The sequence below is a fragment of the Candoia aspera genome, chromosome 10 (genome assembly GCF_035149785.1).
Source record: "Candoia aspera isolate rCanAsp1 chromosome 10, rCanAsp1.hap2, whole genome shotgun sequence".
NCBI classification, from domain to species: Eukaryota; Metazoa; Chordata; class Lepidosauria; order Squamata; family Boidae; genus Candoia; species Candoia aspera.
Genome location: NC_086162.1, coordinates 2,804,923 through 2,828,618, shown reverse-complemented (window position 1 = coordinate 2,828,618; position 23,696 = coordinate 2,804,923). Strand labels below are relative to the sequence as shown.

The following is a 23,696-nucleotide window of genomic DNA, read 5'->3' as shown; positions in this document are numbered from 1 at the left end:
AGGGGTTACGTGCTGTGTGAATGTAGCCAGAGGACTTACACCAACCAGAGTTTTGTGAAGCTAGCCTCTGTTGACCAGATGATGGCAGTTTCAGGGAATATTGATGCTGGGGCCTTGGTGCCCGGTTGCAGAAAGAGCCCCCGTTCCCAAGGTGCCATGAGAGGTGGGGAATTGCCATGAAACAGGTTTTGGGGTGCACTTGCTCTCTTGGGCGGAGTGGTGCCACCCAGGAGTTTGGCCTTCGACTGCAACAGGTGTACCTAGGGGAAATGTTTCCCATATCAAGGAGGATAGCTCAGGTTTTGTCTGTTGGCAAGGCAACCCTGAGAGGGGACTAAGCATCTTTTTATCTGGTTCTTCCCCATGTTTCTAGTCCTCGTGTTTAAGGACACCTTGGCAGGCTACCCAGGGACAGCGCACAGACAGAAGGGAAGGTGTCGCAACAGGTTTACTAAGACAAAGTGCCATAAAGTCAGGCAGGCACGAAGACCTTTTTTCACCCATAATCATGAAGACAAAGAAGCACAACGCTGGCAGCAGGATCCCTTCAGGAAAGGGAAAGAGCACATTCTTGAGGCAGTGGGTTCCATGGGGGAATAGTTTCTGGGCTCTTTTCCTGAGGGAGACGTGCAGTAATATTGAAAGTGGAGGAATCTGCGTTGCTCCAAACAGCCACATGAAGCCATGCTTTGGGTGAAAAGTTCTCAGAAGCCCTTGGAGGGGAGGACTGCTTCCACACTTGATGTTGAACATAGACAGAGTGAACAATTTATTCAGCCCCCCCAGTGAGCTTCCGTGTTGAGTAGGGATTTCAACCGGGGCCTTCTGCTTCTGGCCACAGCTGGCAGGCACCCTTCTCAAAACCTGGAAGGGAAAAGAACAAAACGCTTCGTGTGCTCTTCCCGTTCCTCCCTACACCAAAAGCGGCCCCATTTTGCAAAGGCAGCCCTGCCCCCCTTCTTGCTTGTTGAGCAATGCGTGACTCCTGTGCAGAGCAGGACGTTTTCTCTGCAGGCAAGCCCGTTTTTGCACCCAGGCTCAGAGCCAAAGCCCATCTGGGTCTCCCCACTTTTGCTACTGCCTGACTCACAGGGAAGATTGTACGTTGTGGAGGGAACCCTGAATGGGTGCCCAGAAAATGCCAAATGTTAGGCCCAAATAACACGTGAAGCAGCTTTGTCTGCTTGGCGCAATGGCGCTGCTTCTACGGCTATGGATATGCTTTGACCCATCTCAGCCTGCCTTTTCCGGCAGTGGCGTTTTGAAGGAGGGGGCAACAAACACCCTCCCTCCCCCCGAGGCCCGGAGAGGAGAGACGGAGGGTGAGAAATTCCCCCTGGCTGGGGGAGGGGCATCGCTGGCTCCTTCTGGGGGCTTCCCCCTCCCAGGCAGGTTCCCCTCAGCACTGGCGGATGTTCCAGGCTGGTCTCTGCTGTGTGACCAGAAAGAAACAGCCTGTTCTGAAAGAAGCACTGCAAGCGGACCTTGGACAGTGGCACTGTCAGTGACCGCTGCGTGCTGCGCCTGCGGGAGCATGACTATGTCCGGCTCACCTAGCACAGGTCACGAGGAAATGTCCCCACATCATGTATGTTCTGGTGCACAGAGATCCCGTGCTGGAGCCACAGAAGGCTTGTTCCATCCTGAAACACTCTCAATGGATGGCAGGAGTGACGCCAAAGAGCCCAGGAGATGCTCGGGGGGGCTGACAGGAGGGTGTGGGCACAGCCATTGTGCTGGTGGGGAAGGGCTTAAAGTGCAGTGGGTACGGGCAGCAGGAGATCCTACATTTGCCATTCCAATACCCTTGGTTCTAGTTATCCTAGAAGTTTGTACCCACCAACCGAGACGTTCTCCGAGTATCAAAAGCCGGTCCAGCCCAGGCCCATTCCTGGGCACTACTTGCTGTTCTGAGCTGCCTTTCTTTGTCCTGAGAGCTTGTACTTCTGGGCAACCCCATAAGGAACGTGGGCGGCAACAGTGCCCATCTCCTTTGCCCCCTCCACGTGAAACATCTGATCGTCAAAGAAGATATGTGGGCGGATCTTCTCCAGCAAGGGGCCTTTGGGTGCGCCAGCCAGAAAGAGGGCTTCATCCGTTTCTAGTCCCCAGCTCCGGAGAGTTTTTAGGGCCCGGGCCCCAGAACTGGCGGCACTGCGAGCTGTAACGAGGTAGGTGCGGATTGGGCATTCCAGGCGCAGGCCTTTGGAGTAGAACTTCTTCTGAAGCTTCCCGAGTGCTTCCAGGAAGCCCTTCAGTGGTCCCTGGACAAAGGAACACACGGCATCAGCCAGAGCAAGTCGCCCACTCCCCGGGTAGTAAGAAAATGGGAACCAGCTCAGGGCACAGCACCCTGCGGGAGGCAATGGGGGCCAGAAGCTTCCCTGCCCTTGCCCTAGCCTAACAGTCATGCACTGATGCCCTCCTGTACTTTTAATTTGCCGAGCCGTCTTTGGACCCAAAGTGAATTGTTATACTGAAGTGGTGTTGCTATCTTGCCTCCTGCTTAAATATTGGCTTTGTTTGCATTTTAGAGTGTTTCTTCCCATTTTGTTCTATTTAAGTGTTTTATTAGCTGGGCAGCCAGTCAGCCTCAGCCATAAAGATCATCCTCTCAGTCGGCAGAAATAACAACGAGAAGTCGGTTCTGGGATGCCTCAGTCATAATGCCAGTGTCCCCGGACCACACCTGAGCAAGAGGCTTGTTCTCGTAAGTCTTCTCATGCTCAAAGAACTTGTCTAGGCCATGAGCCTTTACGATCTGCTCTGACTCATCTGAAAACAGCACAGCGTCTCCATCAAAGGCGACACGCAGCTGCTTCTCCGAGACTGGCACATCCTTCTCGGGGGTGAAAATAGTGGCGGCTGCAATACCTTGCAAAGGAGGAATGGAGGAAGGGAAGGGAAGGGAAAGGAGGGAGGAGAAAAGAAAGAAGGGAGGGATGTTAAGCAGCGTTCAGCTCATGTTGCTCTCCAGTGGGGTTGCCATTTCCTTTTTGGAATGACCACACCCATACTTGTGGCTTCCACTTCAATCTGTTTTATTTTTTCTTAAGTCATGCTCATTAATGCAAAGGTGCCCAAAGTTCAAAATTTATATGAATTGCACCAAGGCATAGGAAAAAACAAAGTATGGAATGTGTGTGTGTGAGGTTCAAGCCCCACCCAGCTAGGCAAAATTAACAAAGCAAGAACTTCACGGACTTCAGGAAGGTCTCTTTTAGCACTAGTGAGGGGATAACTGCAGAATTTGGGAAACAGCAAAAGGAGCTTCCAACTCTCATTCATAATGGGTTGATTAAGGCAAAATCTCTGAATGATTTGAGATGCTTCTTGCTCCCTGGTCAAGTTACCATTTGTGAGATAAGCTGCCTGTGGACTCACTGCCGCTTTCTCTTGATGGTTTCTGTATCCTCTCCTTCCATTCCTCTCCTAACCTCCCACAACCTCTTACATCTGGCAACAGGATTCCCTAAAAGGCTCTTCCCCCTCAGAATGTCCTCCAGATGTGTTAGCCCATCTCTTTTGGGCTTGGCCTCTGATCAGTCTTATGCCAATGAACCCATGAGATCCTCACACTGTCTTTGTTGGAAGTCCTGGCAAATCCAGCACGCCTCATTAGCATGTAAATTGAGTTGTCCCACAATGCAACTCTGAGGAAGCTGTTTGTTGCCACTCTCACTTCCTCTTTCTCTCTTCCTCCTTCTTCCACCCAGGGAGAAGCAAGCATGCTGCTTTGCTCTATTCATCAGGGCCATGTGCTCAGGCCTTGATGAAGGATTTTGCCCCTTTCTTCCACACAGCTCTTGGTAGCTGTAGGGCTGAGAGTTTAGGGCAAACTAAGTATTTAGAAAGAAAAGAAGAACAAAGGAACTTCATCTTTTCCACCAAGATGGATGTAACAGAAGCAACAATAAAGTCAGTAAGAAAACTTTTTTACTTATCTTAACCTAATCTGTCTAAGCGTGTGACTCTTTATGCTTGGGAGGGCTGAGTGTGTAAGATCAATAACTTGTATTTCTCTGGCCTGCTCACTGAAGCTATCTAAGATAATTTTCTTTTTCTGTGCCAGCTTCTCAGCTGTTATAAGCTCTGCTCCATTTCAGTGGTTCTAGCAGGCCACTAAATTGGCTTCAGTCTTGACCTGGATTGGCTCTTCTAAGTGACCTGATTCTGATAAAGCCAACAAACTTTAGTCAAAGGCTACCTCTGCCTCACAAAGACCTTTCTTACATGGTAATAGATTACGACAGATGCCCGGCTCTTCCTCCCCACTGCCATTTCTGCTATGACTAGGAAGGCTAACAAACATGCAATGTCCTGCATGTGGAGCCGGGGGGACCTATAAATCTATACATACAGAATCAAATGGCTTACAAGACTGTATGAGCAAAATTGCCATGGCCGTGATTCCTGGAGCAACAAGCTGTGAAGGTGAACATGATTTGGATTTTAGTAAACATGTGTCCCCACAGGTTTGTTTGTTTGCTTGTTTTCTATCTCACTTTTATTATTTTTATAAATAACTCAAGGCAGGGAACATACCTAATATTCCCTCCTTCTCCTATTTTCCCCTCAACAACAACCCTGTGAGGTGGGTTGGGCTGAGAGAGAGGGACTGGCCCAAGATCACCCAGCCAGCTTTCATGCCTAAGGCGGGACTAGAACTCTCCTTCCACGCCTGATTGGCTCTTGGGCTGAGAGAGAGGGACTGGCCCAAGGGCACCCAGCCAGCTTTCGTGCCTAAGGCGGGACTAGAACTCACTGCCTCCTGGTTTCTAGCCCATTGCCTTAACCACTAGACCAAACTGGCTTTCCATATACAGACTCAGATATGTCACTTCCCATCCCTTCAGTCAAAAAGGCCCCACCGACTCTCACTCCCACTTCCACCCAAAGGTCTGCCTCCAGCAGTATCACTCACCCTCTTCTATGGCCTCACTCACTTTCTCACAGTCCGATGATAAGTACAGATTGGTATGGTAGGCCTTCAAGTAGCAGATGGGGCTGTTCCCACCTGTCATACAAAACCTCTCAATGAATAGATCTGGAAAGAGAAGAAGAGACACTTCATCACTAAACAGGAAACCAACCTTTCCCATCCTGGTGCCTTCTGGATATCAGAATCCCTAGCCAACACATCTGGAGAACACCTTGATGGCCAGAGATGCCCAACCTGAGGATCCTGGAAGTACATAAAAAGTTGCCAAAACCTACAATGTTTAATGTAACAGTAATACCACTGAACAAGTAGACAGGGAAAGCTGGGCAGAAATTTGGCAATGTGTAATGACTGCCTATCCTAAAACACCATCAGACTCATGAACAGGTTCATAAAGATATCTGATTTATTAAAGAATAGTGTGCAGGATCACAAAGAAAGCTGAGAATGGAAAAAGTGCGCCAAATGCAAACTAAAAACCCCTCGGTACAAACGAGATCCCTCCCCCCGTAGAATCTTCCCAGGCTCACAATCCCAGGTGCTCCTAACGGCCTCTGCTGGTCCCTGGGAAACGTCCTTGAGCAGAGCCCATAACCCAAACACATTCCATTGAAATGAACCTAGATACAGAGCTTGGCACAAGGTTTCACAGCAGCTCCTTCCCAACAGAAACGTGCATCAGCGCCATGGCATGTGAAACTTTACGATGTACAGTGCACATTGAAACAGTGAACATGACATACCGCCCCCCCAAAAGAAAGAAAATTCTAAGCAGCAGGCTTCAAAGGGTAAGCTAAGTGGAAACAGTTAACTAAATCAGGAGCATTAACGTGGCGAGCAGGCACCCATTCAGGATGAGGAAAGTGTTTCCAGCGAATCAGGTACTGGAGGGAGCCCCGAAGCTTGCGAGAATCAACGACCTCCTTGACTTTAAAGTGTTGTTGCCCGTCAATCATGATCGGAGCAGGAGGAGGAGGTTGGGGATGCCATTGGGAAGAGTGGTGGACAGGCTTGAGCAGGCTGCAATGGAAAACAGGGTGCAAACGTTTCAAATTGTGAGGCAAATCCAACTTAACAGTAACTGGATTGACAATGCCAACAATAGGGAAAGGACCAATGAATTTGGGAGCAAGCTTTTTCAAAGGCTGTGGGGACTTTATGAATTTGGTAGAGAGATAAACCTGATCCCCAATTTTGAAATCGTGTTGCAGAGAACAGCGTTTATCAGCTTGGAATTTGTAAGCAGACTGGGCATCAGCCAGAGCCTGCTGAATCACCGGCCAGGAATCAGCCAGCTGAGCAGCCCAGTCAGAGGCAGAACAGGACTGGGGAGGGGTTTGTGGCAGCTCAGATATGGGAACAAAGTCACAACCAGAACCCACACGAAAAGGGGTATGCCCAGTGCTCTGAGGTGTTGTAAGCCACCTCAGCAAAGGGCAACAAGTCAACCCAGTTGTCCTGATGGTGATTTATGTATGCCCTTAGGAATTGTTCAAGGGTAGAGTTCAAAACCTCTGTAGCCTCCTCCACCTGCCTGCAGGCGCTTTTCAAGGCAGGTGGCTGGCGTTTCCCGCCGGTTCCTTAGAATCATCTTCAACCTCTCCTGAGAAGTAGGGTACTTCTTCAGCATTGGCTGCCCCCTTGGCTGCTGTCATCCACCGCGATGAGGGTGGCGATTTGGCCGGCAGTTTGCCCACCCGGTCTCCAGTCTTGACTTTTGGGCAATCAGCTGCTCGATGCCCTTCCTTTCCGCATCGGAGACACTGACCCCTCGGTGGGGACACTAATGGACGGGCTCTGCAGGGTGGAGATTCATCCCGGCTTCGTCTCCGGCCCCGCTCCGCCATTGGTCCGGGTGAGGGGATGGAGGATGATTGCGTGGAGCTGGAATCTCCTTTGCGCCTCGGCTGCCCCCCCCCCATGACAGAGACAGGGCTTTTAGCATGTACTCCATCAATTCTAATTTGGCCTCTACCACTCCTAGCCTTTCAGGAGTTTGAGATACCTCCTTCCAGGACACCTGAGACGTCCCTGGCTGGGGTTCTCCCATTTCATCCTAGGTGATCAACTCTGCAGGCGATGCGCTGGGTGCCGGTTGCTTTGGTGCTCTCCCCTCTTCAGATCCCTCTCCCGCCAGGGTGGAACTCGAATGCTGCCGTGAAGCTGAATGTTCTGGGGTGAGGCTCCGTTCTTCGCTCCTAACCGTTGACTCGGGCATCAAGCTAGTCGGCTCGAGTCTCCTGGTTGTGGGTTTGGCTTTGGCCATTGTTAACTATTTTCCCTCACAAGAAACTAATCTTGGCAGGAGCTAACGGTACAACTTTGGGGATTCTCAGCTTTATGTAATGATTGCCTATCCTAAAACACCATCAGACTCATGAACAGGTTCATAAAGATATCTGATTTGTTAAAGAATAGTATGCAGGATCACAAAGAAAGCTGAGAATGGAAAAAGCGCACCAAATGCAAACTAAAAACCCCTTGGTACAAATGAGATCCCTCCCCCCGTAGAATCTTCCCAGGCTCACAATCCCAGGTGCTCCTAATGGCTCCTGATGGTCCGCGGGAAAAGTCCACATAACCCAAACACATTCCACAGATACAGAGCTTGGCACAAGGTTTCACAGCAGCTCCTTCCCAACAGAAATGCGTGTCAGCGCCATGGCATGTGAAACTTTACGATGTACAGTGCACACTGAAACAGTGAACATGACACAATGCAGTTCAAAAAGAAGAATATATGAAAAACCTATGCATTCTGAGAGACTGTGTGTTCAGTTGCATCTGGTAAAAGCAAATCTCCTAAATATTTGCTACTGCAAAGAGTATGTTCTGGAAGCTGCTTATTAGGTGTCCAAGAAATTGTATCCTGCTGAGCCAGCAGAAGCTATTACACAGACTACAGAAGGAATATAAGGCAGCCAATTTCCAGAGTGTTGTCTGAGTGAACAGGTAGCTCTTACAGGAGTTTAATATCAAAGATCAAACTGAGAGACAGTTTGGTGTAGTGGTGAAGGCACCAGGCCAGAAACCATGAGTTTTCTAGTCCTACCTTAGGCACGAAGCCAGCTGGGTGACCTTGGGCCAGTCCCTCTGTTAGCCCTGGGAAGGAGGCAATGGCAAACCACTTCTGAAAAACCTTGCCAAGAAAACTGCAAGGACTTGTCCAGGCAGTCTCAGAGAATTGGATACGATTGAACAGATTCAAAAACAACAACAACAGAGATCAAAGGACAGGTGTCTAACAGAAGAGAAAGTGGACAGAGGTGATTTTGCAGCTGTAACCTGAAATGCGTGCGATATATTGTGTTCTTGCCTGAAAATAAGCATGCATATGCAGCCAATGCAGAGTCATTACTGTGGTTGAGAAGAAAGTGGCCATACCTAACTAAGGAGAGACTATGAAGGTTCTTGAACAAAATAAAGAAGCACCACAGGAGGCCTGTCACAAGAAGTGACTTTCTAAAAAATCAAAAGGAGGAGAATGTTTAAGGAATAACACTGAAAGCAGAAGTAGCAGAGAAAGTGGATATTCTGCATTGTTAGAACACAGGAACAGCTTTCAAATCCTCATAAGGAAGAACAAAAACAAGGGAGGAACAGTGGGAGCTTGTCTTGTGCTAAACAGAAGCTGGAGTACCAAACAGCAGAGGAAATGCATTTACTACTTACATACAGGAGGACAAAGAGAAAAGTTGCAGAAGTTGATGACTTCCTACCATAAGGAATAGACATTAATAATGTCTGCCAGGCAGACCCACGAAAAAGCTTGTGTGTTGTGTTCCGAGGCTATGACTGAGCAGAGCTGAGCCTCATCAAGGGACCTTCTTCACAAGTGCCTACACAGAGACCATTGATGCCATCAAGAGCAGCTACACCCCATCACCTTAGACTTCGAAGCCCTAGGAGGAAAAAGAAGCCAGAGACTCAGACAACATTCTCATCCATCCTGCCACTTGTGGAGAAGGACTGGAAAGGAAAAGAAGAATGCAGCAGGGAAATGACTGGAGATGGAAGTGACATCAAGAAGACAGATTTGGTTTCTGGAAACAAAGTCTGATTGATTGATTGATTTGTCCTATTTCTTTACTGTCCATCTGGTATTACAATGACTCTGGGCAGTTTATAGACAATTAAAAATAAAAAATATATTATTAGTTTGTGCTTTCAAGTCAGTCGTAACTCTTGCCAACTGCCTAACATGTACCTGCACTTTTTTGGCAAGATTTTTGGAAGTGGTTTGCCCTGGTCTTCTCCTTCCTAGGGCTGAGAGGGAGGGAATGGCCCAAAGCCACCTAGCTGGCTTCGTGCCTGAGGCAGGACTAGAACTCACAATTTCCCATTTTCTAGCCTGGTGTCTTAACCACTACACCAAACTGTCTGTTGTCTGCATTATCTGGATGATAAGATTGCTGGAAGGAGTTGGGATGCATCCCAAAAATTCTAGGAAGGATTTGTTCGGCTAAAAGCATGTCTAACTGGATCAAGGGGACTTTAATCTGAATTATCCTAGTGGGGTTTCAGAAGGAAACCCAGAAATAAGAACTTCAGATAACAGCTTGTGCTGTTAGAATAACTAAACAGGGGTCTATTAAATCACGATACATTGAAAAATCAATGGGAATTCTGTTTCAGAAAATCTGTAACTGTTAGCTGTGATAATAATGCTCAGAGTAATAAGCAAGATGAGTCTGAACACTTATTACAGGAAGGGAATATTTAATAGGTAAAATGTAGACCTGATGGGATGATTCCCATGACTGGAATAGAGAACTTAAAGGATTCAATTTCTTCAAAGGAAACAAAAGCAAGAGAAAGGAAGGGGAATGGTGCTGAATGTTAAAAAAAAAACCCTAACCACACTGAAATCCAAAGGATTGAACTTGGTGGCCCTGGAGAGCATCTGGGCTAAAATCAAGGGAAATGATATGAAGTCAGTATGTCTTTGTCTACCACCAAACATCCAGTCAAGGAGAAGATGTGGAACCGGTATGGGAGATTTTAATCATCCCAGCAGCTACTGACAGACTCTCTGCCAAGCACGGTTCTTCAAAAAAAATGGCTAATTTGACTTGCTGACAACTTTCTCCTTCAAGGGTATAGAAATATGCAAGAGGAACAGCTGTCCTAGATTTGCTACTAATTAAGCGGTCCTTCCCCACTGCCGAGCTGAAATGCTATCCCTTCCTAGTTCAGCAGGGAGCTCTCTATCAGAATGGAATCTGCTGCCTTGGTTGACCATCCACTTCCTGCTTCTCTTTAATGGTGCTGCCCTGGTTAGGTATGCAGGGTGAGATAAGCAAAATGATGCATTGAATCCACTGGCTCTGCTGCTCTCCCCCTTCCGTACGTCACCAGCAGAGGAAAAAGCATCAGCCGATCACAGTGCAGCAGCAGGAATGGGACATTCCAAGGTGATCTGAAGGCTCCTGGAAGTAAACTGTGTGACTTTTCGGTTCAAAATTTTGGAAAATATGGAATTTAGAGCAAATTTTATTAAATGGGTAAGATCGATATATACCTCACAAAAGGGACAAATTATAGTTAACAGGGAATTGACTAAACCCTGCAAAATACAAAAAGTAAATTATTCTGGACCATAAGAAAAATGCCAGAATTCACAATCAGGCAATATTTTTTATTAGGGCCTGCAAATATGTGCAAAATTAGAGGATCATGCTAGGTGAAATGTTACAAAAAACAGGAAGGGTGTAGGAAAAGCCATTTGTTTCTTTTAAAGGCTGTGGATGTCAAAATCATGAAATCGGCATGAAGGTGGCCTGGAGGAAGTACAGACTTTCACAGGGAAGGAATTGCTGCCTGTGATGAAAAGTTACAATGGTTAGGATTGACACACATTTATCCATTTTCAAAAATAAGCACTTATTTGAAATGCCAAGCATAGCTTTCCCAGTTGTGTGGGGGGGAATTGGGGGACGGTGCAAAACTACAACATATTTGCCCTTGCAAATGGGCTAGTGCAAAAACCCCACAACTCTCTGGCCAATGCATGTTGGGGTCTTGCCTTCCGGTTACTCACTGTAATGGTTGATGCTGTTGATCAGGCGAACCCCCACTTGTGCATGGTTGTTGGTCACGAGGACAGTGTCAAAAAGCTCCTCGCTGTCTGGGAACAGCTCCCGCAGCTGGTGGTTGACAGATTCCAGGGCCTGGGAATCCAGGAGGGCGGGATGGTTGGACCAAGAATGCAACACGTTAAATTAAGGGAGGGTGCAAACTGTCAGCGACTGAAGACAGGGAGCAGCTTACTGGCTTTGACCCACAAAACAACAATCTACAATGGGGTTTCTCAACCAGGCTTCCATGGCACCCTCAGGTTCCACAAGAGGTCACTAGGGGTTCCCTGGGAGAACACGATTATTTAACCAATTATTTCAAATTTGGGCAACTTCTCATTAGAGGTCAGTTTCATTCTTTATTTTTAGTGTAAAAACACTGTTAATGCTTATATACAGGCCTACACGTGAAATTAATATAATAATTTCGTAACTTCTGGCCTACAGGTAGTCCTCACTTAACAACCGTTTAGTGATGGTTCAGACTTACAATGGTGCCGGAAAAAATGATTTACAACCGGTCCTCATTCTTATGACTGTTGCAGCATCCCCATGGTCACATGATCATGATTTGGGCACTTGGCAACTGATTTGCATTTATGACATCACCGCGTCCCATGGTCACGTGATTGCTGTTTCTACCTTCCCAATTGGCTTCTGGCAAGCAAAATCAATGGGGAACTACATGATTTGCTTAATGACCATGTGGTTCGCTTAACGTTCACAGTGATGCACTTAAAGGCTGCCACAAAAAAGGTTGTAAAATTAGGTTGGATTCGCTTAATGACTGCTCTGCTTAGAGACCAAAATTCCCAGCCCAGTTGTGGTTGTTAAGCAAGGACTACCTGTATCTTTGAGCCTGAATGTGCAGGGGTTCCCCGAGGCCTGGAAAATATTTCAAGGGTTCCTCCAGGGTCAAAAGGCTGAGAAAGGCTGGTCTACAACAAGGACGGGGAGACTTTTTCAACCAGGAACATTGGCCTCCAGGGCCACGGGGAGCGTGCCTGCCTGGGGAGGGGTGGGAAAGAGAGCTTGAGGAGGGCACTTTCCCTGAAAAGTCGCCCAGACATCAGCTCCTGGGAAGCAGCCACAAGCCCTGCTGTGCCCTGGTGCTGCGAGGCCCGGCCCCGGTGCCAACGGCCCCCGGCGCAGTATGTGTGAAGGGAGCAAAAGCCGAGCGGAGCCAGACGGACCTTGACAAAAGGGAACGCCGCTCCAGGCAGGAAGGGCTCCTCCTCGTGCTGAAGCTGGTACTTCACGTAGGCCTCCAGGCCCTGCTCACGGTAGACCTTCTGCTCCTCCTCCATCCGGAACAGGGCACGGGAGGACACCGCGATGGTGACGGCGTCCTGGGGCTTCGGCTGCAAGAGAAGAGCGCAGGGTGGCAGCGTCTTGTGCAGGAGAGTGCACTCGGAGGCCTCCAGCCACGGCACTGGTGTGGGGCTGAAGGAAGGCCCTGGGGAGCTGGGGGCCTCGCAATCCAAGGCAAGCAGGCCGGTCAGGTCAGTTGCTCCTGACTACTCACTTTGCAACTCAGTTTGTTTCAGCTTGTCCTGCTTCTGCATTGGTTTGTTTTTTAAAAAAACAGCACTAAGGTTGGTAGGTCTGGTTGTGCTCTACAAACAGTGTAAATAAGAGCTTCAATTCATCCTACAACAGGGTTTCTCAACCTTGGCCACTGGAAGATGTGTGGACTTCAACTCCCAGAATCCCCCAGCCAGCCATGGGAATTCTGGGAGTTGAAGTCCACACATCTCCCAGTGGCCAGGGTTGAGAAACCCTGTTCTAGCATGTCATTTTAATATCTGAGTTTAAGGATCGTTCTAATGCACTAGCGATGGATTTAATATCATTTGCCAAAAAACAGTGCTTAAACTTTTAATAGTATTCCTCACATTCAGATTTCAACCATAAATGCACACCCCTATGCACGTGCAAATACGCATAGGTTAGTTCTTCCATGTCTTTCCCAGATTTTGTATTTTATTTGATCATTAACCTTACTTATCCCTCTTCTGCAGAAGATGGTCTGTTTGGGAGTCTTCTGTCAAGCCAGGCCATTGCTCCATCTGGCTCCGACCCACCTGACTCTGAATTTGCTTCACATCCTATTTGCTTCTGCACTTTTTCCTCTCCTGTTCAACCCGATTTGACTGATGCTATTTTCCCTTTTTTTTAAACATGCGAAGAAGTGATGGGAAGGCCACAGTGCCGTGGCCGGCTTTGGCCATTGCGGGTGCCCGTCTGCCTGCCCTGTTCCGGTGACCTCAGACCTTTGCACCGCTGGCCGATGGGCAGGAGAGAGCCACGCATGCTGCGCTTCCTCCCCCTCCCCCTCCCCCTCCCTGCTGCCCCTGTTCTCATGCTGGGGGGTCCTGGGGATGCAGGCTTCACTGCTTCTTGCCTCCTGTTGCTGGGCCGGCAGAAGCTCATGCCGACACTTGGGTCTTCTCTGGACTCTGCCTGGCTTCTGGTCATAAAATGCCGGCCCTCCATTGGAAAACTGCTTCCTTCTTGTGAGCAGCTCTTCCACCTCTTCCCTTTTGCTCCTGTTGGGTCCGTTACGACAGCTCAGCGGTGAAACCTGCTTGCCAAGACAAAAGCTTCCGGCAGGCCTTTCAGACAAGCTTTTCTGACTCTGCCTTTCCAAGACCACTTTAACCTGCAACTGGGACTGACCTACCCTGTTCCGACTATTTTCAGACCTGTCTGCACATCAGCTGGCTGGGAGCCCCAGCTTGTTTACGTGCCCAGAGTCTGTGAGGCTTGCCGAGAACAACCAGCCAGTAGCTGCTTGCCATTTCCACCCAACTGCTAAGTGCAGAAAACTGACAGCCATCAAGGCTCACTTGATGGCCAACAAGAGAACACCTCCACCACCACCACCCGCCTTCCCCAAAATAAAAGGGAACAAATTCCCCATATTTCTGGGCTCAGCAAATTGACAAATCCCTAATGCTGGCAGGCTGGCAGTACTTGGCCTCCTTCATCTAATCAGGCTGCAGCAGGGGTGGGGAGTGGGGGGGGGGCAGCAGATGAGCCTAGAATCCCTTCCATTGAGTGCCAAGACCAACATACTGCCATTTCTGCCTGAAACTGCATTTCCCCCACTTTAAATGCACCACTTGCACAACACAGCCAAACTCCTTACATTTGCAAGCTTCTGGTTGTGAAGTCACGTAATACTCATAGTGCATAAATATCAGGAGGGGGCCTTCATCTGGAAACTCTCTCTGGGAATGAGCGTGGCAGAACCTGAGTTGCAAGAGGAAGTCAGAGCTCCTTGCAAGAGCGCACAGCTGTGTAGGAGACACCCAAGGCCCGTTCCCTAGATGTGAGCTGCCAAGTCAGCTTAAAAGTCCCAAGCAGTCCTAACATAGTCTCCTGGGTTCCCAAAAGCAAACTACAGTATGAAATATTATTCTGCCATTAAACATTCCAGTTGGAAAGTTATTAAGTACAATAGCTTGGGGACTCCCCATGACAGATTTAATTTCTTAACAACTTGGGAGCTATGAACTGCTAAGTAGCACAACTACAGCTTTTGTGGTTCTTATGAGGATGCTGGATGATTAATTTATGAGCATTAATTGAGGCCTGCTATGTGCCTTTGCCCCCTGCCACAGGCACAATTGGTTGGGTGAGGAATGACAGGGCCTTCTCAGTAGTGGGACCAGCTGCTCAGGCTGTCCTCCTTAGCTCAGCATTACTTTCCTCTTCGCTTAAAATGTTTGCTACCAAGAGTCCCCATGTACTTGGTTTTTATTTATTTATTTTTGGTATCTTATTTATTGCAGCTATCTGTTTTATTCATGTTTGTAAACTGCCTTTGGGGTCTTGTAATTGAAAAGGGAATAAGCTTTTCAGAAATTAAATAGATTTGTTTGTCCCTACAGTTAACAAATAATAATAATGAATAATAAGAGTGTGTATGTGTCTCTGTGTTGGTGAAAGCCTATGAGTTAGTGCCTCCATGTGCTGGTTTTAACATCTAAAGCCCTTTCTTCATTGCTGCCATGTGGCACTGAGGCCTTTTATAAACCAGGGTGATGTGATGGTCAACTTTTCACAGGTACTTAGGAAAGGAAGCTTCTTTTCCAGCTCAGCCTTTTCTACTCCCAGAATTCTCCTCCAGCCAAGGCCTTCTGGGGAATTATGTTATTAGGTTATGGAGAACTTTGGCTACCAGATTGCTGCCCACCTTCTGGCTCTTTAAAGACCCAGGAGCTGTATCAGGCAAGGTCACAGCTCACAATAATCTTGGTTTATGACTAAGTCACATGTGGCTGAGTTGACATAACACACTTAGCCAAAGCTGAAGCTCATTTATGACTCCAAGCAATTGTAGTTTATGACCTTTTCTTCTAGGGCGACAGTAGCAAAGCACTGCATTTGGAGCAAGATGGCCCCATGGAGAAACCTGCTGCCACAACTGATGGGTTGTGGAGCCCTGGGATCTGTATGTGCACATGAGTGCATGCTGTAGCATATTCCTGTGCATGAATCACTGAGATCCCCTTCCCTGAGAATCCCCTTCCCTGAGAATCCAAATTCCCCTTCCCCTTCCCTGAGAATCCACATTCTCCAATATTTTACAGATGGTGAAAGGAATATGCTCTACAGTCATGATGGGAATTGCCTGAGATATCCAAACACTATTCTGGTGGCTGGGGATGATGGGAGTTATAGCCCAACATTTCTTGAGAGCTCAGGTTGGGAAAGCTGATTGAGAAGCTCTGGAAGAGGATCTGCATGGTTCAGTAGCCCACACAGTCAACATTTTTAATAAGTGGGGGTATGAGAAGAAATCAAAATAGTGACCAGGAAATGGACCTCTCCAGTTAATTGGACTAAATATAGAGCAGGAGACCCTTTCTCTGAAGAGGCACCCACCCACCCACTGACAGTCCTTAGAAGGGAGGCATTTTCCACCAGTCAAAGTAACCACATCATCTCAATACCCAAGGTTTTCTCCGTGTCAATGCAGGGAGGCCATGTTCTGTTCCACAGCCTCCTTCTCCCTTCTATGGCTGAGAAATCTCAGGACTTGAGCAGGACCTTGGCAGTTGCTTGGCAGTATCTTGTACCTTGTTCCAAGGACCTTGGCAGTTGCTGCAAAGCTCAAGGAGGATCCTCCTGTATCTCCTGAAGCTTGGCTGGCACTAGTTAGATGTATGCAAAATCCCCCATTTAGCAGGGGGTGGGGGGGACAGGATAGCTCCCTCCCAGTCGGAAGCCTCTCCCTCCCTCTCTTCCCCAGGATCTCCTTCAGTGCGCAGCAGCTTCTCACCAGCTTCTCACCCCCAACAAGGCCAGAAGAACTGGATGGGACAGGAGGCCCCTGAAGGGAAAGCCACTGCTCCCGCCAACCTTCACAGACAGACTAGCAATGTCACACCAGGAGGCTGCCAGGTGGAAATGCCACACATGGTTGCCATTTAAGGACTCAGTGAACTGCATGTCCAGCCTGCCTACAGTGAGTTGTACAAGTGGAGGAGCGCAGCTGATTAATTCCAAGAAGTGTCCCTTCGTAGGAGCTGCTTGTTGAAACTTTCTCAGCAAGGTTGACCATGGAATCTCTCAGATTTGAAGAGCCAGATCTGTCTTAAGAACAACAAAGGGGACACTTTTGAGGAAGAGATTCCCAGTCCGAAACTCTGGGGAAGGTACAGAACTGAGAGTTGAAAGCCGAGATCTTCAACTCAGGTCTGGTTTACACCATGTGTGAAGTCATAGGATGGCTTGTTTTTCATTTTATTTTGGCTTTACTGTACTGTACGGTAGTCTTGCCCAGCTGTTGTAGGTTGGTAAAGAATGGTTTCTAGTTTAGTGCAATGTATGAACCCAACCATGACTTAAGCAAACCTAGGTTTAGTGGAATGTGTGAAACCAACCAACGGCCTCATTCATACACTGCACAAAATCATTGGGTTGGTTTGACTTAGTGGCTGTGGGCCACAAAACATGCTTCATTGGCTCAAAGACAGGGTGTGTATGCCATGCGAACAATAAAACCTAGTTAGTGTAGGGCTGGGGAGGGTTACTTTTAACTCCAACAGGGCCAGGGTACCAATTCAGTAACTGGTGGGGCAATTTCCCAACTTGGTCCACGCCCTGCTCCAGGAAAATGAAGCAGGAACGGAGGGTGTCTGAAGATCCTGGCTTCTCTGTTGCTGCTGCCAAGGCAGACCACAGCACACCTTCTAATGCTGGTTGACGGCGGCACTTGAGGATTGTCTATTGATGTCAGGAAGCTTTGCCAGCATGGTCAGGAGCATCCATGGGGGAAAACGGGCAGGTGGTGAAATGCAGGTGATGGTGAAGTGCGAGGGATTTTGGATTCCACCAAAATGACAGCTTTGGACTCAGTTATTCAGTTATTTAGTGCTGCCAGACCCATGGCAAGGAGCTTGGGTTAGTGGCTGGGTTAGATGTATGGCAAGAACCATGACAGTTCTATTTTTTTTCTATTTTATTTTTATATTTGTAAAGAATGTAAGAAATAGATGATACAAGTAGAAGACTCAGATATAGATAGTGAAATACAGGCAAATAAGCAACAAATCTGAAATATCATAAAACTAGTACATTCTGATGCATAATTAAAACACCTGGAACCATCAAGGGGGAACCCCACAAAGGCCATGGCATGAGGGTGCGGTGTATGAAAGTGCTTGCTGTGCAAGTATGTTCCACGGGTAGGGATATGGGGAGATCAGTCCCAAGTTAACGGGCAGTAATTGGCAGACGACGGTTCCCCCAGGACAGAGACAGGCCCACCAGGCCCTGCAAAGCTGTGGTTAAAGGGCTGCAGAAGAAACAGGGCAACTTTCGTTCTCAGGTATGACTTCGAACCTTCCCTTCTTATTCCAGGCCTGCCCCCACTTTGGCTGGGTGATTTGTTCAGCCATGGTTTGTTGATGAAACCACAGTATCTGTGTTCACATGACACGCTAAGTCATAAACTGTGCTTTATCTATAAGGGCTGGTTTCATATTACCGTACATGCTAAGCCACAACAAGCAGCCTCCATTTTTAGAGTGGGTGTTGTCTGAGCCTGGCAGCCAGCACCTATCTGGTTTCTGGTTTTGTTCTTTTCTGGCCTGCGGTCCCTGCCTTCTGCCGCTTCCTATTTCTGGGCCAGAAGCTGCACAAAGCTGCTCCGCGTTCCCGCTGTCCTCCAGCATCGCTGGGAAGGCCGCCCAGGCCCCTCAGGGAGCTGTTTCCAGGCACCAGGAGGCGGCTGGGTTTCGAGGGCGAAGAGGTGGTGCCTCTTCAGCAGGACTCAGACTCAGCAGCAGCGTCTCCACGGGTGAGTCTGAATTTCCACATTGGACAGTTATTGTGTGCTTAGCTTGGCTTGAGGTGCAGTGTGAATGAATTCATCATGGTTAGCAAAACATGTTTTAGGATTTAGTGTGTTGTGGAAACCCAGCTAAGCATAGTTCATTCAATGAACCATGGTTAAATAAACCATAACTTAGTCTAAATGGACAAACCTAATTCTACGTTATTACATTTCTCTCTCCGAGCTGATTACCTGCAGGGCTGCGGGCGTGTTCGCCATCTTGCAAGACACAACAAGAGCGAGCGACCCCTGACCTCCAGCTGCCCATTGAATCACTAAGGTGGGAAGGCTGTCCTCCCTCCCTGGAGAAAAACCTCTGGCTTTTTCAGCGGGTTTAGGATGTCTTAATGGGCCAGTTGCCAGCTAAGGACTCCCAGCCTTCCGGTGGACCCTCCACCACCTGCGAGTCCACCTCATGTTCTGCTCTGTTGCTCAGACATTGCAAACCGGTTTCTCCCCATACAGATCTGATGTCCTCCTTAAGATTGACGCTGAGAAGGCTGAGTGTGAAGCAAAACGAGACTGTTCGCTGTGGCCCCATTTCTGCAGATAATATTTCGGGGTCCCCCTCCTGAAATCCCTGAACTGAGGGTCAGCAATATTTCTGTGCATGGATGAACAGAATGTCACTGTAGGAGTTTCAGTGGTTTGGGGGATGTTGGTGAGTTTTGTAAGCTTTATATGAAATGGCAGATGCCAATGCTTGTGCCCAGCTAGCAAAAATTAAAAAATTAATAAGATGCAGTGGACCATGGAAGTCAACAGACTTGCACTGCCTGCCTGTCCTCAGATTCCGAAGGCTTCCTCTCTTCTCAAGCAGGCCGTGATTCAGCAAGGGGGAGAATGTACTCTGTGCGTGGTCTGGGGGAAGCTGGTCATGCATATCCCAGGTTTCCAAGAGGTTCCAGAGCCAAAAGCTGCTGCCTCAGCTGGGGCTACTGGGAAGAGGCTCATCTGCAGGCTTGAGGGTGGGCAGCCCTTTTCGAAAGGTGTCGACCAGGCTGTTTGATAGGGTGGAGCCAGGTCCACCTCTGCAAATGGGGTGTGTGTGTGTCCTTGGAGGGCTGACTCTGGCCAGACCCTCACAGAGAAACACAGAAGGAAATCCATGCCGAATCGTCAGTAAAAAACTATACACAAGAGCTCAAACTTGTTGCTGAAGGAACTCTGGTGTGCTCTCTTTCTCTCTGGCTAGGGAGGGTCAGTTTCAAATGGCCACCCCCCTCCCCAAAGTTGCCAGGAATATTGAACTTTAAAGATGCTATTCAAGGAGACCAACACTAATATTGTCTGTTAAAAGATAAAACGAGGCTTTTCACGAAGTCTATTGCAAGGGAAGCCTCTAAATCGCACTTCAAGAGGGGGATGGTGGCCTGCAGCCCACTCTCTCTCAGACTGGCCCGGATGTCCCACTGAAGCCCAAAAGTAGCAGCAGAAGGGACCAAGCCCTGAGCAAACAGTGGAGAGATCCAAGGAAGGCACCTTCCCCCTTGTAACCAACCCTCCTCCTCATCTGGGATCCCTGGAGGGCCTAATCTTACAAGCAAGAGCAGCGCTTTCCTGGGAAAAAGAGGTTTCTGCTCTGCGCCACCATTCTGCAGACTGGTGCCATCTCTTCAGAAAGTACTTCTGAGCCTAAAACCAGGCAGGTCTCTAGTCCCCAGCAGCCCCAACCAATCACCACCTTCGGAGCCGGAGCAAACCTCCCTGAGGATGCCGCCAGGTGAGGATCCGGCTTCCTCCCAGCAACAGCTAAGCTGGGGAGTTTCAACCGGTTCTTTCACTCGACGTGTCATTCCTGCGACATTTTTCATCCTCCCTCTCGGCAGACGAGCATCACAAGTCCACGGGCATGCAAACAAGGAAGCGCCCCCAGTCCCCCCCCCCCACGCAAGAAGAAAAAAAAGATCTGTCTTACTGATTTGGGCTTCTTTTTGGGAGAGAGGTTTTCATAAAAGGCCTTGGCATCCTCCCAGCTCGCTTGCTTCGGCTGCCCTCCGCCGTTGGGGAGCGGGCTGCTGCCGGGCTGCCCGCTGCTTTCTGGGCGTCCGGGTCCAGCGGGCTCCATGGCGCCTTCCCTCTACCCGTCCAGGGGGCCGGAGGAGGTGACACCAGCCGGCAGGTGGCTTTCCTTCTGCCCCAGGATCCAGGTCACCCGGGCCGGGGGTCTGCGACGAAGAGCCGGCAGCCTCCTCTGCGGGCGGTGAAGGGAGGGCGAACCGGGCGGTAGCTGCAGCCGTCCGGGGCCGCGCGGGAGAGGAGGCAGGCGAGCATCTGCGCGCGAGAGTGCGCGTGTGTCGGTGCCGCTCAGAGCCCGCTCTTTATAAGGGATCCCATGAAGCTCCCGGGCGCCTCGTGCTCCCAAAGCGACTCTCCGGGCAGCTGCCAAGTCCTCCTGCTTTCCTGCCTCCCTTCTCACAGGCCCACTCAGTCTGTGGGCAGCCCCACTCGGGGCGGGGCAGAGGGGCAGTGGAGAAAGGGGGTTCCTCGCTCTTGGCCAGAGACTTAAACAGCGCGGGAGGCAGGGCTTATCTGGGCAGCACGGCGAAGACCGGGGGGGGGGGCGTGAAATGTCACGCAGAGGGATGAAACGAGACCCAGACAGCCCGGGGCCACCAACGGCCAAGATTGGGACCCATTCCTGGAAGAGAAGGCTGTGTCGCATCACCTGCTGATTTTAGGGTCTTTTATGGCGGTTGTGCTTTGCTGCCAGAAGCAAATGCCTTTTCTGGTGGAGGGGCGGGGGCGGAGATCTTGGTCAACACAGAAACAGTGGAACAAATGGGCCTCTATTGAATAACTAAAAAAGGGGTTTTACACAGGTTCACTTACTTTTACAAATGGTCTACATCCTCTCAGTCCTAGACTCCCCGGCCCCCCGTTATTCCTGATGGGAGAAGCGTTCCCAGGCTTGTACCCCCCCTCCCCTCCCCCTGCTGGAATCTCCCTGGGAGGAGGCGCCCTGCATTGCCAGCCTCGACTGACCGATCCCCCAACCACCACAGACCAGCCAGGGCTTGTGGCCTCAGTGGCACTCAGGAAAAAGGCTGCTTGGTTCCATGCACGGGGAAACCGGGGGCGGCGGCGGCGGCGTGGGGGGGGGGTGCTCTGGCACACCAGCCCTGCTTAACAACAGCCCTGTTTCCCAAACGCATCTTGTCAGTCACGGACTAAAAAGTGGACCCAATGGGGCTTTGGTCTAATCCAGTTTGAAGACTACATGTGACCAGAAGGATTATAATGTGCTTAATTAGCCATGAAATTACATGGCACATGCTGAACAAGCACCCAAAACCCTTCCTATTTGGCTGGGGAAGAGCAGAGCTTTAGTTACAGCAGTCCAAAATGCTGCTTCTCAGAAAGAGGCAACCAGCAAATAATCCCTTGCTTCATTTTAGCCAGAGAGGCTTCCCCCAAACACAGCAGTTCTATTTACTCTCTTGCTCAGTCGCTCCTGCGACGCTTCTCTCTCTTCTTCTCTTTCCCATGCCTCTTATAGGGTGTAGTGGCTGGGGTTTTTATTTTACTTTTTGCGCATTTATAACCCACTCTAGTCAAGGTGACTCTAAATGGTGTCCACCAGCAACAGCTGCAGCTAGTGCAGTCCTGCCACAGCACTGGCATGGAGAGACCCATGGCAGGTCCCCCTCTCTGGAGCTCTGGGCCCTGCCTCCTCACAAGGGGGGCTGTGCCGAAAACAAAGGGAGATCCTCATGGAAACTGCCTTGGAGAAAAAGTGGGTCAAAAGCCTAACAAACCAATGCTTGCTAAGGAATGAGTGGATCTTACTGGGAAGCTGAATTTTGCTTGAATTGGCCCTGGGCCTTGGCTGGATTCAACCAAGGCAGGCAGCTCTGCTCCCCTTAGACAGCCTCACCTGGAGCCTTGTAGGCAGCACTGGGGCTTCCCATCCAGACCATTCCCCCATAAATGCCTGCCAGGACAGGCTCAGCCATGGGGTCTCCCAGAACCGGGAAAAGTCAAGCTTCCTTCTGAAGACAGGAAGGAAGGCGTCACTGCAAGAATTCAGGGGAAAGTGGGACCACCTCTAGCTGGTTTGCGGGACCTCTGAATGGGGAGATTCCGTTGGATCTGTCCCTTCACCTCTGATGTGGGGTACCACCACCAATCCACAGCACACACGCACACACACCCTTTGCCTCTTCACACCTTCCTTCAGCAGAAGGCTCTAGAGGGAAGCCAATGGTTCTGTGACGGCCCCAGTACCAGGATCTTAATTTAAGGAATTCTCCAGACAGTTCATTAGAAGCTTAAAGAATCCATTTATTAAAATCCGATTACACACAAGACAGTTGCAAAGCTCTGCATAACGTTTTGGCGCCAAAGCATTCAAAGTAATTCCTTCTCTGTGACATCTTCCCTCCTCCCTGTCTGACAAACAAGCTCTTTCTCACTCCTGATCTCCTCCTCCCAGTCCAGGAGTCTTATCAGCTGGACCTTGGCTCTAACGGTTTGTGAAGGAATGTGCTGAAGCATTCTGTGTGCGTGTGAAGTTGCAAATCTGCAAAGCTGACACAGGTTTGTTCTCCCTCGGCTGATATGTATAGCAGTGCTTTAAGACAGGCATGCAAAGGGAGCCTGACAGGTTCTCTACAAATCCCAGACACCTAATCCTTGGTGATCATGAGGACATTATATGAAAAAGACATAATTTTCATGCTTAATGGATCTTCTGGGATAAAACCCAAGTGCAGACCTGTCTGCTGCTGCTAATGCCATTCGTATGAACATCCCATATATTGTGTAAACCCAAAAAAGGGTTAATTCAGTAATTGGTGTGTTGTGTGAACGTACCCACTGTTTGAGTGTGTTTGTTGGATAGCATTAATACCTCTAATTCCTTCTTATTGTGTCACAGCAAAATATATCTGAGCTTTAATCTGTCCCTGCATGCATTTGTAGCATACTTAGATTTGCAGTGTTGAGTTTCCCCACAATCCACAATGGCTGACTTCGTTCAGTCTGCTGCTAAATGTCTGGCTTACTGCAACATGTGAATCTTCTACTCTGGGCATTTGCATCTTGCATCTGCTAACATAAATTTGGGGGAGAGGAATCAATAGGAAGCAATAAATCTTGAAAGGAAGCTGCTGTTTTTGATAAAGATACAGAATGCTTGAGTCTCTGCAAAGCTGTTTGTACATCCTAGACACGACAGGCAAATCCAGAAACTGTATTTAACTATCAAAACAAACACCTCCCTCCAAGTAGACCAAGAAAAATACCCACCCACCCCCAGTCTAGCCCTGGAGCCACCTGGTCTTCTTTGCACCGTTTCAGCTCTGTGGTTTCCGGGGCCCTCTAGTGG

The 23,696-nt window shown here is 49.1% G+C and overlaps 1 protein-coding gene across 1 annotated transcript; it reads right to left on the bottom strand.

Moving 5' to 3' along the window:
* Positions 1 to 1,669: 1,669 nt before the first annotated feature.
* NT5C1A (5'-nucleotidase, cytosolic IA) lies at positions 1,670 to 20,514 on the bottom strand. The gene is made up of 6 exons (XM_063311777.1): positions 20,286 to 20,514; positions 12,213 to 12,380; positions 10,983 to 11,112; positions 4,925 to 5,047; positions 2,690 to 2,874; positions 1,670 to 2,264 (listed from the first exon to the last, which is right to left on the bottom strand). Exons 1-6 carry the CDS (start codon positions 20,433 to 20,435, stop codon positions 1,899 to 1,901), a joined length of 1,122 nt encoding a protein of 373 aa, XP_063167847.1. The 5' UTR covers positions 20,436 to 20,514; the 3' UTR covers positions 1,670 to 1,898.
* Between the last annotated feature and the right edge of the window lie 3,182 nt (positions 20,515 to 23,696).